The sequence below is a fragment of the Aythya fuligula genome, chromosome 2 (assembly GCF_009819795.1).
Source record: "Aythya fuligula isolate bAytFul2 chromosome 2, bAytFul2.pri, whole genome shotgun sequence".
In the NCBI taxonomy this organism is placed as follows: domain Eukaryota; kingdom Metazoa; phylum Chordata; class Aves; order Anseriformes; family Anatidae; genus Aythya; species Aythya fuligula.
Genome location: NC_045560.1, coordinates 96,940,820 through 96,953,492, shown reverse-complemented (window position 1 = coordinate 96,953,492; position 12,673 = coordinate 96,940,820). Strand labels below are relative to the sequence as shown.

The 12,673-nt window shown below is 44.1% G+C and overlaps 1 protein-coding gene across 8 annotated transcripts in view; it reads left to right on the top strand.

Annotated features, from left to right (window-relative positions):
- Window positions 1–8,797, top strand: part of CARMIL1 (capping protein regulator and myosin 1 linker 1) — a 185,024-nt gene extending 176,227 nt beyond the window's left edge. For 4 of the 8 annotated variants that reach the window (XM_032182937.1, XM_032182935.1, XM_032182936.1 and 1 more), the window contains 3 exons: window positions 2,385–2,519; window positions 4,733–4,879; window positions 7,740–8,797. In XM_032182937.1, the coding sequence (XP_032038828.1) occupies window positions 2,385–2,519; window positions 4,733–4,879; window positions 7,740–7,876 (419 nt within the window). In that variant the 3' untranslated portion in view covers window positions 7,877–8,797. The remainder of the gene's footprint in view (window positions 1–2,384; window positions 2,520–4,732; window positions 4,880–7,739) is intronic. The other 4 variants (XM_032182941.1, XM_032182939.1, XM_032182938.1 and 1 more) reach the window with 3 other exon arrangements.
- Window positions 8,798–12,673: the final 3,876 nt, after the last annotated feature.

The window sequence follows — 12,673 nt, the reverse complement described above, 5'->3', positions numbered from 1 at the left end:
CCTCTGTCCTAATTCAAATAAACTTATTAAAACATTTTAGCCTGTCATAACACCTGGCTTTAAATACTGAAGTCCTTAGGGGCTTTCTGGCAGGCTGCTCTTAGCCCTGTGAGCAAATGCCTGTTATTCCTAATAATTAACACAAACTACTGTTTCTCACTCTCTTTTCCCTTGTTTTGCCCGTGATTCTTTTCTTATTGCTTTTGATTGGAAATAATTGTAGCTGTGCTCTTATAACCCTTGCTCGGCTGCCTGCTGAATGGCTGTTAACTTCAGCTCTGTCCTAACCTTCTGCCCAGACATTACCTGAAGATTTCCAGTAGCTTCAGCAGATTTCCTATACGCTGTCTGTTCGCTATTTAATAGGCCAGTGACACAACCCCTTCTTTCCAAAGCATAGCCACGGCAGTAGAGAGGAATTACATGCTAGTTACTCACTCTCCCAGTGGCTATGGCAAATAGAGCTTATTAATTACCACTGACTGAAAAATGGGAGCACAGCCATTTGTAAGAGCTCTCCGACTTCCAGGCTTTTCCCGTGCTCACCACTGACCTTAGAAAGATGTAATTTGTGCTGGGGGTGAGGGGGCAGCTGGATGTTACAGCTTCTTCCCTGTCCTTGGTGTGTACCTGAGCGTTACTTGGTCTGTGTCTGCACTCTAGTGGGTATTTATTTTACTGGTCATTTAAAAAATGGTCACAGAAGTGAGAGGTGTTGGGCAAGGTACTCCTGAAGATGAATACAATAGGAAAGCATGGCTTATTTGGTGATGCTTAATCTGTAATATAAGCAGCATGTTATCTCAAAATGTTTTGTATCAAACAGACATAAACTATCTATTTCTGCCAGCTCATATTTCCTGCAGGGAGAGCATACCGTGGGCTTAACAGAGAGAACAATTAGTATTTGCTAGTAATAGGCCAGCTCGTCAGGTGGCAGCAACAGCAGCACCATCTCTGCTGCAGTCTAACTTCAGTCCTGGTGCTTGTATCAACTTGCTGGCTAAGCACATCCAGGGGATGTGATGGAGAAGCCAAGCAATAATCCTATTTACGTTCTTGCTCCTGCTGTTGCTTATGGTGATGTGGCCAAACAAATGGTAGCAAATTTTTGCTAAGTAATCTGAGGGCAAAGGAGCACAGCTCAGATGGCTTCAAATTAGCAAAGACTGAGAGTGGTTCCTCAGTAAAGCATGTTGTATCAGCTTTTAAAGCATGGTATGTCAGCTTTAGTTCAGTGCTCATGCATGCGTTGATACCAAGCTTCCTAAAGCATGTGGCCTCACAGGCACGTCAAATGTGTGGAGAAAGTCTTGAGAATTAGCGTGTCCATTCAGACCGAGTTGCATTTGGAAGGCCATTGCTTCCCTTAGCTGAAATTAAAATGATTGACTCTTTTGTGATGGCCTATTTATGTTGACAGTGAGATAGATTCCTATTAATTTCCGATATGCAACTGAATTAACTCATGTTCCAAGTATGCAATATACATTACTTGATACTGTGAGCTCCTTTTTGCTTCTGTCAATACTAATGTAGCTTCCTAGCTGCTCTGCTGGATACATATGCCAACGTTTATTCCTTGGGAAACAAATATACAAGAAGTTTAAGTAACCCATTATAGACTTCGTTTGGACAGGAGGGAAGTCCCTGTCTGCTTTAAGATTGAAAAGGTCTTCTTGTAAGGACTGTAAAGATGGTAGTCAATATGCCATATATAAATGCATCCAATCTTTAAGAGAAACAACATATCCAGATGGTTTAAACTATAGATTTGAATTTAAATTTCAGATTTCCTGAGAGTCTAGCAGACTTTTTATTTTATTTTTCTGTTTAGAAAATCGTTACAGATGCTCTCGTGCTATATATACTGGCAATTTATTCCTGGAAGTATAGACTTCTGCAGGCTACTTACAGAATTTGTTCCACTGATTCACTTTTATGCCTTACAACTGTGAAACAGGACATCTAACTTGATCAGTTCATTATGTCTGAGAACAATAAAAACAGGAATAGAACAAATATTTCCAAAAATCCATCCAAAACAAATTTCAGCTGTTCTTTACAAACTGCATGCTTACGCCTTGCATGAAATTCAGTTGGTCCCATCAGATTTCTGTTTCTGCTGCAATAGTAACATACATTAAAAGTGCTGAAATTGAGATCTTCACTTTGGCTATCAAAATTCTTGCAGCTGGACTGAGGGCCATCACATGTTCTCTTAACATGATGTAAATTCCTGATTCCTTCTTTTTCTGGCACAGATTCTAGCTGTTTCTTGATTATTTTTTTTTGTGTTGTGTTGAGCTGCAGCCCCATCATAAAAGTGTCCTTTCTGTCAACTAAATAAAACTTCTCACCTTTTTGTTCATGATACTCCACAGAGGATGCTCCAGAGTCTCCCTCTGGCCCCAGTTCCCCCAAAGTTGCCCTGCTTCCACCGGTGCTGAAGAAGGTTCCTTCTGATAAAGAAAAGGATGGTCAGAGCAGCCCCACAATCAGATCATTTTCTCAAGAAGGTAGGAGGGCTGGTATGACTGTTGGTCCAGCATGCCTTTCTTCTACTAGGAAACAGTGTGTCATTGTTCCCTGTTTGGTTTCCTCTTGAAAGGGAAGAGGGTTATTCATTTTGAGGAAAAGAGAGGGAGAAGAGTGAATCTGGTCACCTGCCCCTCGTCCATCATCTGGTCCCATCCTCCCTCTCCCTTCACCCATGGGCTGGTGCTTTACATTTTCTTCCTTTCATCAAACCAAGTGAAATAAGATGAATCCCTTGCTATTAATAATGCATTTGAACTATTAATGACCTCTTGTATTATGTATATTATTCATTAGTTTATTATTTATTAGTTTAGTTTAGTCTGAGTCGAGATGCTGGATGGTGTTGGTCATGCATAAACGTGAAACACAGCTCTGTTGATTAGCAGATTTCCAGGGAAGCAGCCATGCCTGTTCCTTGCAGCCAGCCTGTTGCTTTGTTTGTATTTCTCCTTTCCATGGGATCAATGCACGTGACTGAGCTCAACTCACCCTTGTCTTCGTGTGCCAGGGCAGGGCTTGGTGCCTTTTACGCACAATAATAGACTGCTGCCATCTCTTCGCTGCTTTTCGTATCTGCTCTGGATTTCTAATTTTGCTGGTGCATCTCCTTGACCCACAGTTGGCTCTCAGAAGAGCTAAAGCTTCCTCTGAAAGTATAGAACATATGGAGAAATAGTCACAGAAATACCATTCAGCGTGGTGTTAGCTGGCACAAAACCAATATTGTAAATCTGAGTGTGTGACCTCCTCCTTCCTTGGACTCTTCTCAAGAAAGACAGTGAGCCCCATTTCCATCCCAACGTGATTCCCACCACATCCAGACTGGAAAAATCACATAAGTCGTGGTGCCCTTTCAGTACTCTGCCAGCAGGTTTTGGAGTATAGGATGGGGGCTGACGAGTCAGGGCAGATATTTAATGCTGGGTTGTGAAGAGGAAGCAGTTGTGCTGCCTGCAGAGCCCATTACCCTCTAGATGAGAGGCAAAGTCATCCACAGAAAGGGAGTGTCCAGAGGTATATTTTGAGAAGTTTGTCCATTTCTCCCCTAAAACTACCATTTCCTTAATGAAACAGTCTACCTCCCAGTCTGGTTGATGCTCCTCTTGGAAAATTGTTGGTGTGGTGGCTCCAGTTTGGTGATCACATGTCAGACCATGCTATGTGGCATCTGTCTACAGATTTTGGCTCTCCCTTCAGCCATCTGTATGATCCTGTTGGGCTGCTCTTGTGGTGTAAAGGTAGCCCAGAAGAATGACCACGGTCTTGCTGAGGTGTGTGGAGCTAGCAGGGCATGGCACACCCAAAGATCTCTCCTTTGCCTGGAAAGGGCTGAGGGTTTGGACAGTCTGTTTTGCCAAAAGGTTGGCCTTTTGTATAACAGCAACCTCTAACACAGCAGAGATTCAACAAGTTTTTGCTGTTTGTGATTGTCACGTGAGAAGAGGGACCGTCACTTAATTTTTAAAATCTGTTTGCTGTTCCCAAAATGTTACACAAAACGAGTTGGATGCTGTGCCTTCCTCACTCCTTGCTCACTTACAGCTTGCCTCCACAGCAGATTCAGCCACGCTGAGGCTCCTAGTTGCTGCTGCACTGCACTGTGAGAATTTTAATAATAGCTTGGAATGGCTCAAATTGGGTTTCTGGGTCCTTACAGAGCTGCTACGTTTTGCATAATGTTGTTTGGGAAAGGCTAAATTCTGTTTCTTTGGGTTGTTATTCTTCATTCAAGTTATCCTTCCTTGTTGCTGCACTCCTTTCTCTTGTAGCCATTCCTCTTTCCTTGCGTTCTGCTTCCTTTCAGACTGCCATGCTCAATTTGCTTTTGCAACTGGTAAATCACTACAAATCTGCCTAAGTTAGTAAACAAAATTACATCTACTGCAAAAAAGAAAGCCGCACATTAGATGATACTTAATTATAAAATTGCTTTACGTTAATGATTTTAACTGTGCTGCATGGGACAATCTCCAAGTGCTCCTCCTTACGCAGAGTACCTGTAAGATGGGGCTGCAGTTACCAACGTATGCAAATATCTGGCCTAAATTTAAGCCAGCCTCCGGCGTATTGATTGCTACTCTTTGAATAATTGATTAAACGGGATGAATAAGTGAAACTGTTTACACTACTCATTACTTGCCATATACGGCCCTACAGCTTAGGGGTATAAATGAATCCTTTTCCCTGCTAGAGCAAACAGGAGATGGGCAAAAGAGAGATGCAGACCATGACCGTGCAAAGCCGCCTGGCGGAGGGGGAGCCGCAGCGGGGCAGTGTTCTGCCAGTGCAGAAGAGGAAGGCAGTGAGCTTGGGCAGAGGAAGGCACAGCCAGCTCCTGGTTAGCAGTTTCCTATTTCATTTTTCATCACGACAGTGCTCGACAGCTGGCACTAGCAATCATGAAGATACGGTGATAGCAGAGAAGCCTTGAAATGGTGCTGGTCTGTCCCTGAAGTATGAGAAGGGTAAAAACCTCAAAAACCTAAACATTTGAAAAAAAAAATTGCTAATGAAAGATGTGTTTGCATATCTTCTTCACAGCAGCACCAGTGACCAGTAAGTACCTTGTAGTACCTGCAGGCCCCCTGTGGAGGAGGGCTCTTTACAAACTATTACTGCTCATTACAGAGGCAGTGGCACGCTGCTAAGTCCTCTCCAGGTCGAGGCTCTCTGCTGCTCTGTGTGTGCAATTCCTTCGTAAGATGCATTCATTGAAGTATTTCAAACCACGTTTCAGCCTCCAAATTGTTAGTGCCAGCTTCAGCACAGTCACTCACACAGCCATTTGAGAACTGGGTAAATCAGCTTGTTTTGTTACAGCACCTTGTCCTTGTTTGGCATAAATACGAAAAAAAACACAAAGAAGCACAAGACCCTAAACCCAGCACTGTGCTGAACTTCCTGATGAGCAGCTTTGACTGACAGTGAACTCATTCAGAAAACTTCAAAAATAATTGGTTGAACCGCGTGTTTTTTTAAATATAAAAACTCTCGTTCCCAAATGGCATGTGTCTACATATCCCCTTTACCTCTTAACTAGTTTTCTTAAACAGTGATTCAGTAATACTTTTTTTCTGCAGCATTTTAATGAGGCGTTTGAATATCTTATTCAATTGCGTTTACAGCCAGTTCTTCTATTTGCAAGGCATCGTGTATCCCTTCTGAAAACTTCCCATCATCAGGGAAAGAAACACCCCATCCGCCCTTCTCTAGCCTTAGCCCAGAAGGCATAAACTGATTTTCTTTTCATATTGTGGAATCAAACTTAGCCCACTGAAATTCAGAATCTCTACTCACTACCATAATCAGATTATTTTAATTAATTCTAGGACGGCTCACTGGTAAAGTAAGTTTCAAAAGCTGAAATGCTGCCGTAGATCTACACAAGTCCCCTTTCTGTGGCTCCATGGGGACTACACATGAGCAAGAGGCAGCTCTGGTGGTGTAAGCCTGGCTGCAGCATGTGGACTTAAGTGCCCAGTGTATTTTTCAGGCGTTTTGGGGGGCAAACTACCCATCTTGCTTTATTAGGCCATAAAATAGAACAGCTGCTGCAGCATGTGTTGTGGGTTTTGTTTGAAGAGTGAATGGAAGCTCAAACAACAGCCAGGTAATTACTAGCAGGTATAATTATAAAAAATGACTCCAAACCACCAGGCACCTATTTCTTTGAACAGCAGTGGTGTTTGAGGAGATGAAAATGCATTTTATTTTATTTTATTTTATTTTATTTTATTTTATTTTATTTTATTTTATTTTATTTTATTTTATTTTATTTTATTTTATTCTTACAGAATTTAGGTATCTGAAATTGTCAACATAAACTAAATAGCTTTAAAAATACCAACTTTCTCAAAATCCTTTTCTCTTCTTTCCCAACTTGCAAAGCAGGAATAAGAAAGTGATTTTGTAGCTGCTGGCTCTTGTTTCATCCCTCGCTTTGGCTAGCACAAATAAAGGAACTGTTACTTTGGAGTCAGGAGGCTTATTTGGATAAGCAATGTGCCGTGTGTGCAAAGGTGGGTCTCGCGGGATGCGTGCTGGATGCGTCCCTTCTGCTCTCGTCCCAGGAGAGATGTGGAGCTGGACGAGGTCTGTGCCAAATGAAAATAGGACAGAGCTTTCTGGCACATCTGAGTGTCCCTGTGGCCTGACTCATGGCCTCTAGGCAGGGCTGGGGCTAGGGGAAGGGACAGGAGGTGTTTCATAGCCACTCTGGCTGGTGGCACCTTGTTCCGCAATGTGCACACATGGCCACAAGGTCCAGCGTGGACCAAAGCCAGGCATCCTCACCTGAAATGGTGGAGTAAAACTCTTGTAGCTAACACGACTTGCAGCGAAGGCACATTTGAGGATCACTGTGTGTGTAAAGGTTTGTTTTGATCGGAAGCATGAGATTTCCAAAGCCATCAACCCTTGCATAACCTCACTCCAGCTGATGTGCGTAATAAAACTCTTGTTTCCGTAGCAATGTTAGACCACTAATCCATCCAATCGGATATATTAACAAGGTTTGAAAACCTTTCTTTTCATTTCATTTCAAGGCTTCTAGGTTTGGGGGGGAGGGAACCACTGGCCTTATTGAGATTTGTGCTGGGCGAACAGAATGGGTGCTGCTTGCTTTTCGATCAAGGGGAGCAGGGACATTCCTCTGCTTTCTCCACTGCCGAGGATGGTGAGGTGCAGAGCCGTGGTCTCAGCTGGAAGGATGCAGGTTGGGCTCAGTGTCCTGCAGAGGAGAAAGGCTTGGGATGTGCACTGCTGATCTGAGAAGTGCCCAGCTGAGAGACCCGAGCAGTCAGGTGGCCATCACCTGTAACCTAGCTCAGCTGGGGAAGAAAAGTGCTGTTTTGTTTTGAAGTGATGTGAGGAGGAGGAAGTTTCCAGACCTTTTCTACCTGTAATGCAGAAAAGAAATGTAATGTGTCACGCTGAAGTACTGGGTTTCATGTTCCAGGTTTGTCTGCTTGCCAGCCAATGGCAGAATAAAGCTTGTTCCACTTTTTTCCTTCTCTCCCTCCCTGTCTCTCACCTTTTTTGTGGGTTGAAGAACTAACGAATCTGTGTTACTCCCCCTAGTTCAAATTAATTCAGTGGGAGCGGGAGCAGGTCTTACATGCATGAGTGACTTTTTTTCCTTCCCTTCCCTCCCTCCTACAGTCCTCCTTTAGTAAGACCTATTTCTGTGTTTTGTGCAGCTGCAAAAAGAAGCCCCGGGCAGCAGTCCCACGAGTTCCAGGAGCTGAAGCAGAGGTCCTTGAGTAAAGACGGCCATCAGGGAAGCAAGTCCAGTGACTCTGGCGAAGAAGCAGATAAAGATTTTATTTTTGTTTAGCAATCAGTGCAAGCGCTTCGTAGTGCGAGAGCTTTTATAACAATCAGGGTACAGCAATCGACAGCCCTCCTAGCCAGCTGCTCGGTCACCACAGGTACACTCCCATGCAGAAAAGCTGATCTTCCAAACACGAATTACTGTGCAATCGGTTGGCATTGATTCGGCCCTTAATCTCTGTCCTGTACACTTCAGGCCTTCCTTCCCATGCCTTTGCTAAAGCCAGCAATTCCTTCGTGTATTCTACTTGAATTTCTCCGAAGCAGCTACAGAGAAGTGCCCTGCATTAGGGCATGTAGAAAGCAAAGCAAGTTAACTGGACACTGTCGTACACTAATACACTGTACAGCAGGTAATGTGTTGTACTGCTGAATGTAAATGTGTCAAATCTGCACGTGACTGACCTATAAATATATCCTTGCGGTATGCAATTGCACATTGTAATTATATTAAAAGAGCACACTAATAAAATAATTTGTATAGATTATATATATTAAATGCTTGGGTATGGTTTTTACATTCTCCCACCGGGAGCTTCTTTCTTCCTGTTATTGTACTGTACATAAAGCTCCCGCGCTTACATTTGTGTACTGTCAAAAAGCACAAGAGAGAAGGATTTGAATGATATATAATCTTGTTATGCTTCCACATTCATATATTAATGTACATAGTTGGTTGGAATGAGGGCAACTGAAATTTTATTAATATTGGTGTTTTCTAGAGGCCTTCTTCGGTTCTGTCTGCATATTCGCTTCCTTTCAATGTGTAATTCTCCGAGAAGAACAGTTTGACATCTGTAAAAACATTTCTGCTTTGGGGGGAGGGGGCGCAGATTTCACAGGTATCCACTTACGTTACAGGTTGAAGGGATTTTATTCATATGTATATTTGTAACAATAAAATGATTTTACAACTGAAATGGAACTCCTCATTTTTGTAGCACTATTTTTGATAGACAAAGAACACAGTCAAGACAAAAGCCATATCGTCTTTCTGCTCGTGGTAAAAAGCCTGTTCCTCTTTAAAGGGGCACATAGACATCAACTTCATAAAGTCACTGAAAGAAGATCTCTTTGCTTGTCTCCTCACTCATGATTTTTGCTAAAGAAGCCTTCAGGTGAGCCAGAGGTGTCTGCTCTCCAGTTCTGTGGTTTGGATCCATAGGACAGAGCAAACTTGGGTCAGTGACTCGCTCCCAAGAGTGATTGTCCTGAGCTTGCTGTGGCCTCTTGCATGGGTAGAAGGGCTCAGATGCCTCTGTCAAATTAGCTTTCTGCTGCCCCCCGGGAACAAGCTCTTGCTACCCCTGCTATCCTGCTGTAGAGGGGCTGCTACAGCCAAACACTGGTCTTTTCTACCAAGACCTTCCAGAGGCACTTTGCAGAGATTTGCATCTCCAAGTAAAGCAGGAGGCCGTGGGAAACAGGTTGTAAAGTCTGGGGTTTCATACCTACCTGCCACAAGTTTTGCATTGTTTTGGAATTCTGCACCCATCTACAATCATTAAGAGAAATTATCCATTTTCACAGGCATTCAGTCTTTATTTGTTGGACATCCTGCTCAGAAGAACTTGAGATTGTATTAGAAAATAAAACCAATCCATGAATTGTCTGCTGCAATTGTCATTCACACAGAACGTGGAAAAGATAACTGTGTAAGTCTAAGTATTCAGGAAGGGTTCCCTGATTTGCAGGCTTCATGAATTTAAGATTTATTGAACCCCAAGGTTTATGTTAGTAGTAAGCAGGAATAGACTCTGACTTTCAGCTGCTGGGAACCTCTCTGAGCTTGCAGCCCTTACCAACCATCCATGTGTTGTACAGTTCCTGCTGCAAGGCACCTGGTGATAGCATGTGCACATCGCCCTAGCGTTAGTAAACCAAAGAAGGGGTTTCTGAGATGCTGTAGAGAAAGGGTGTGCTGGCCCTGCTGTGTTAGAGGAAAAGCTGTAGTACTATAGAAGAGTTGTCTGCTGTAGCATAGAGGTTCCATTAGACAGCAATGCTTTTTTTTTTTTCTCCTCATGGTGTAACTCATTTCCAGCAGTTATTCCAGACATTGTTGTGTTGGGCAGGCTGGATGGTGGGGAAAGCATGAAAGGGAGTGCTAGCAAGCTCTCAGAGACCTGAGACTCACGTGCATGTGTCTGGGTATAGCGAGGAAGTGTCTGGGTGTGAGGAGGAAGGTCACTTTGTTTCTGTGCTGCCTGCCTGGCACTGTCAGCCTGGGGTGCAGGATGGTTTGTTGCCCGAGGAAATTGTGATCCCCACTAGCCCCATGCCCTGTCATCAAGACCTGCTTCCCGCTCCCTGCTAAAGCAGCTTGAAGTCCGGGTGATGGATTTTGAGTGTTCTCAAGTGCTCCCTGGTGTGCAGTAACAACAGCAAATATCTGCTTCCTCAAATGAGAACAGCAATCGCCTTAAATTCCTTCCCCCTCCAGCAGAGCTGCCCTGGGCTGATTCAGGCATTAGTGTGGCCCATTAATTGCAACCTTCGTGCTCCATGCGACCGCTGCACTTAACGGGGAGCTGTCATCAATGTTAGCTCGTGCTGCCGCTGCACACCGTGCGCTTATTCATTGATTAACGCGGGGATGGTTGTGCTCTTCTCTTGTATAGAAAAGAGCTGCTGAGAAGGATTATTTTTCTAAGAAAACAGCAGAAAGGCTCTTCGAAGTGCTGGTTTTCCCCAGGTGCAAGGATGCCAGCAGTGGTGCAGGCAGTGGCTGCGTCCTGGCTCTAGAGATCATGCTCTGCTCTGGTTATAGCATCATCCTCTGCTCCATCCAGAGGAGTGATGCTGCTCTTCGCTTCTCCTGGAGCTGTGTTAAAACACGGTGGGTGCTCAGGAAGGGAGGGAGGCAGCACCCAGCCCTGCTCAGCCGTGCAGTTCTCTCATTCCCTCTTGCCAGCGGATCTTACTTGTGCCTCCCCCAAACATTTGGATTGATGGTTGCATTTTCCAGGAGCCTCATGAACCATGCAGGAAACAAGTTTACTAGGAAATCGCGTGTATGCTGCTTGAAACCTATTTTATACACCCAGGTTCACACAAAAAACAAAGAAGGGCATTTCTTACTCCTTGATGTGTAATTGCCACAACCTGAAAATAAACTGATAAAAGAAACATCTGCACTAACTATCTGCCATCACAAAGGCCTAATGGAAAATATAATCCCATCAAATATTATTAGATTAAAGCCATTTCTGAAGTTAGAAAAAAAAAAAAAAAAAAAAAAAAAAAAAACAGTGATGTGTTTTTCAAAAGATGTATCTTTAAAAATCTATAATGCTATGAAGAACCAAAAAATCAATTGTTTGTTTGTTTTTTTTCTCAGCTTTTCAAAACAAGGGTTTGAATTCCTCCACCTCGAGAGTTCCTGTCTACTACAAAGCCAGAGCTGAAGAAGTCATTAAATGAAAGCACCCCCCACTTTTGAAAATGCTGCCAACCTTTAATTCTTATTTATTCCCGTAAGGAAACAAGGCAAGGCAAAGCAATGGGAGTTTGGTACATGAGCTGTGCGTGCAGCAGAAGGCATGTTCCTCTTGTCCCTTTAATGCCAATGGCTATAAACCCAAAGTTCAATGCGCTCCTCAAGTTTACAGTACCCTGCACAGTGCCCTGCCCAAGTAATATAACATGCTCTGAGCCCCTTTCTTTAATTCTTGCTTTATTGGGTAACAAAAAACAGCCGGAGAAGCCTAAACCCATTTTAACCATGCAGAATTTAAGCTTTAAGGTAATTTAATTGATATTGCTGCAGATCATTTCAGTGTCACCTGTATTTAAAAGGACCTGCTGATGTTTCCGAGGGATGTTTGAGTACTTGCTCGTGCTTTTAAAGAACAAAATGTATTTTTCTCATACTGGATTGTCACCCAAGTCCATTGCAGCATTTATATTACCCCCTACATTTACAGGGTACGCTGGGGGCAGGATTTGAGGGAGCAAAGACATGGGGGATCTCTGGGATGGGGTCAAGAATCAGGAAAAAAATGAAAGCCTGTGGGTTGAGATGAAGACAGTTTATTGGGACAGAAAAGAAAGGAAAATAATGCTAATAGTACTACTACTAATAATATGTATGAAACAAGTGATGCACAATGCAATTGCTCACCACCCACTGACCGATGCCCAGCCTATCCCTGAGCAGCTGGCGCCCCCACGCCAGCTAGCCACCCCTATATATTGTTTAGGGATAATGCCAGATGATACAGAATACCCCTTTGGCCAGTTTGGGTCAGCTGTCCTGGGTCTATCCCCTCCCAGCTCCTGCTGCACCCCCAGCCTGCCTGCTGGCAGGACAGAGCGAGAAGCTGAAATGTCCTTGACTTGGTGTAAGCAGTGCTCTGCAACAATCACATCAGTGTGGTATCAACATTATTGTCATCCTAAATCCCAAACACAGCACCCTACCAGCTACTAGGAGGAAAAATTAACTCTATCCTAGCTGAAACCAGGACAGGAAACAAAATAAGCCTGGAAAAAACTCTCTGTAAGACGACTGGGAGGAGATAATGACATTGCCAGAGATGATGTGGGGAGCAGGCTAAAGTACTGTGGCGCCAGAGTCCAGCCGCAGGTAGCAGAAGTTTGAAGGCGGCGTTACGCGCAGCCCGGCTCTTTCAAACCCATGCGGGACCCCCCACGCCGTGATTTAGACACGGGACCATACCACAAGCGTGGTGGGGGGGCTCTGCCATCTTCCTGCCCCCCGTGGGGCCGCCCCCGGGGCGGGGCCGCCGTCCTCAAAGCCGGAGCGGGCGGCGGGCGGCGGGCGGCGGGCAGAAGCTGC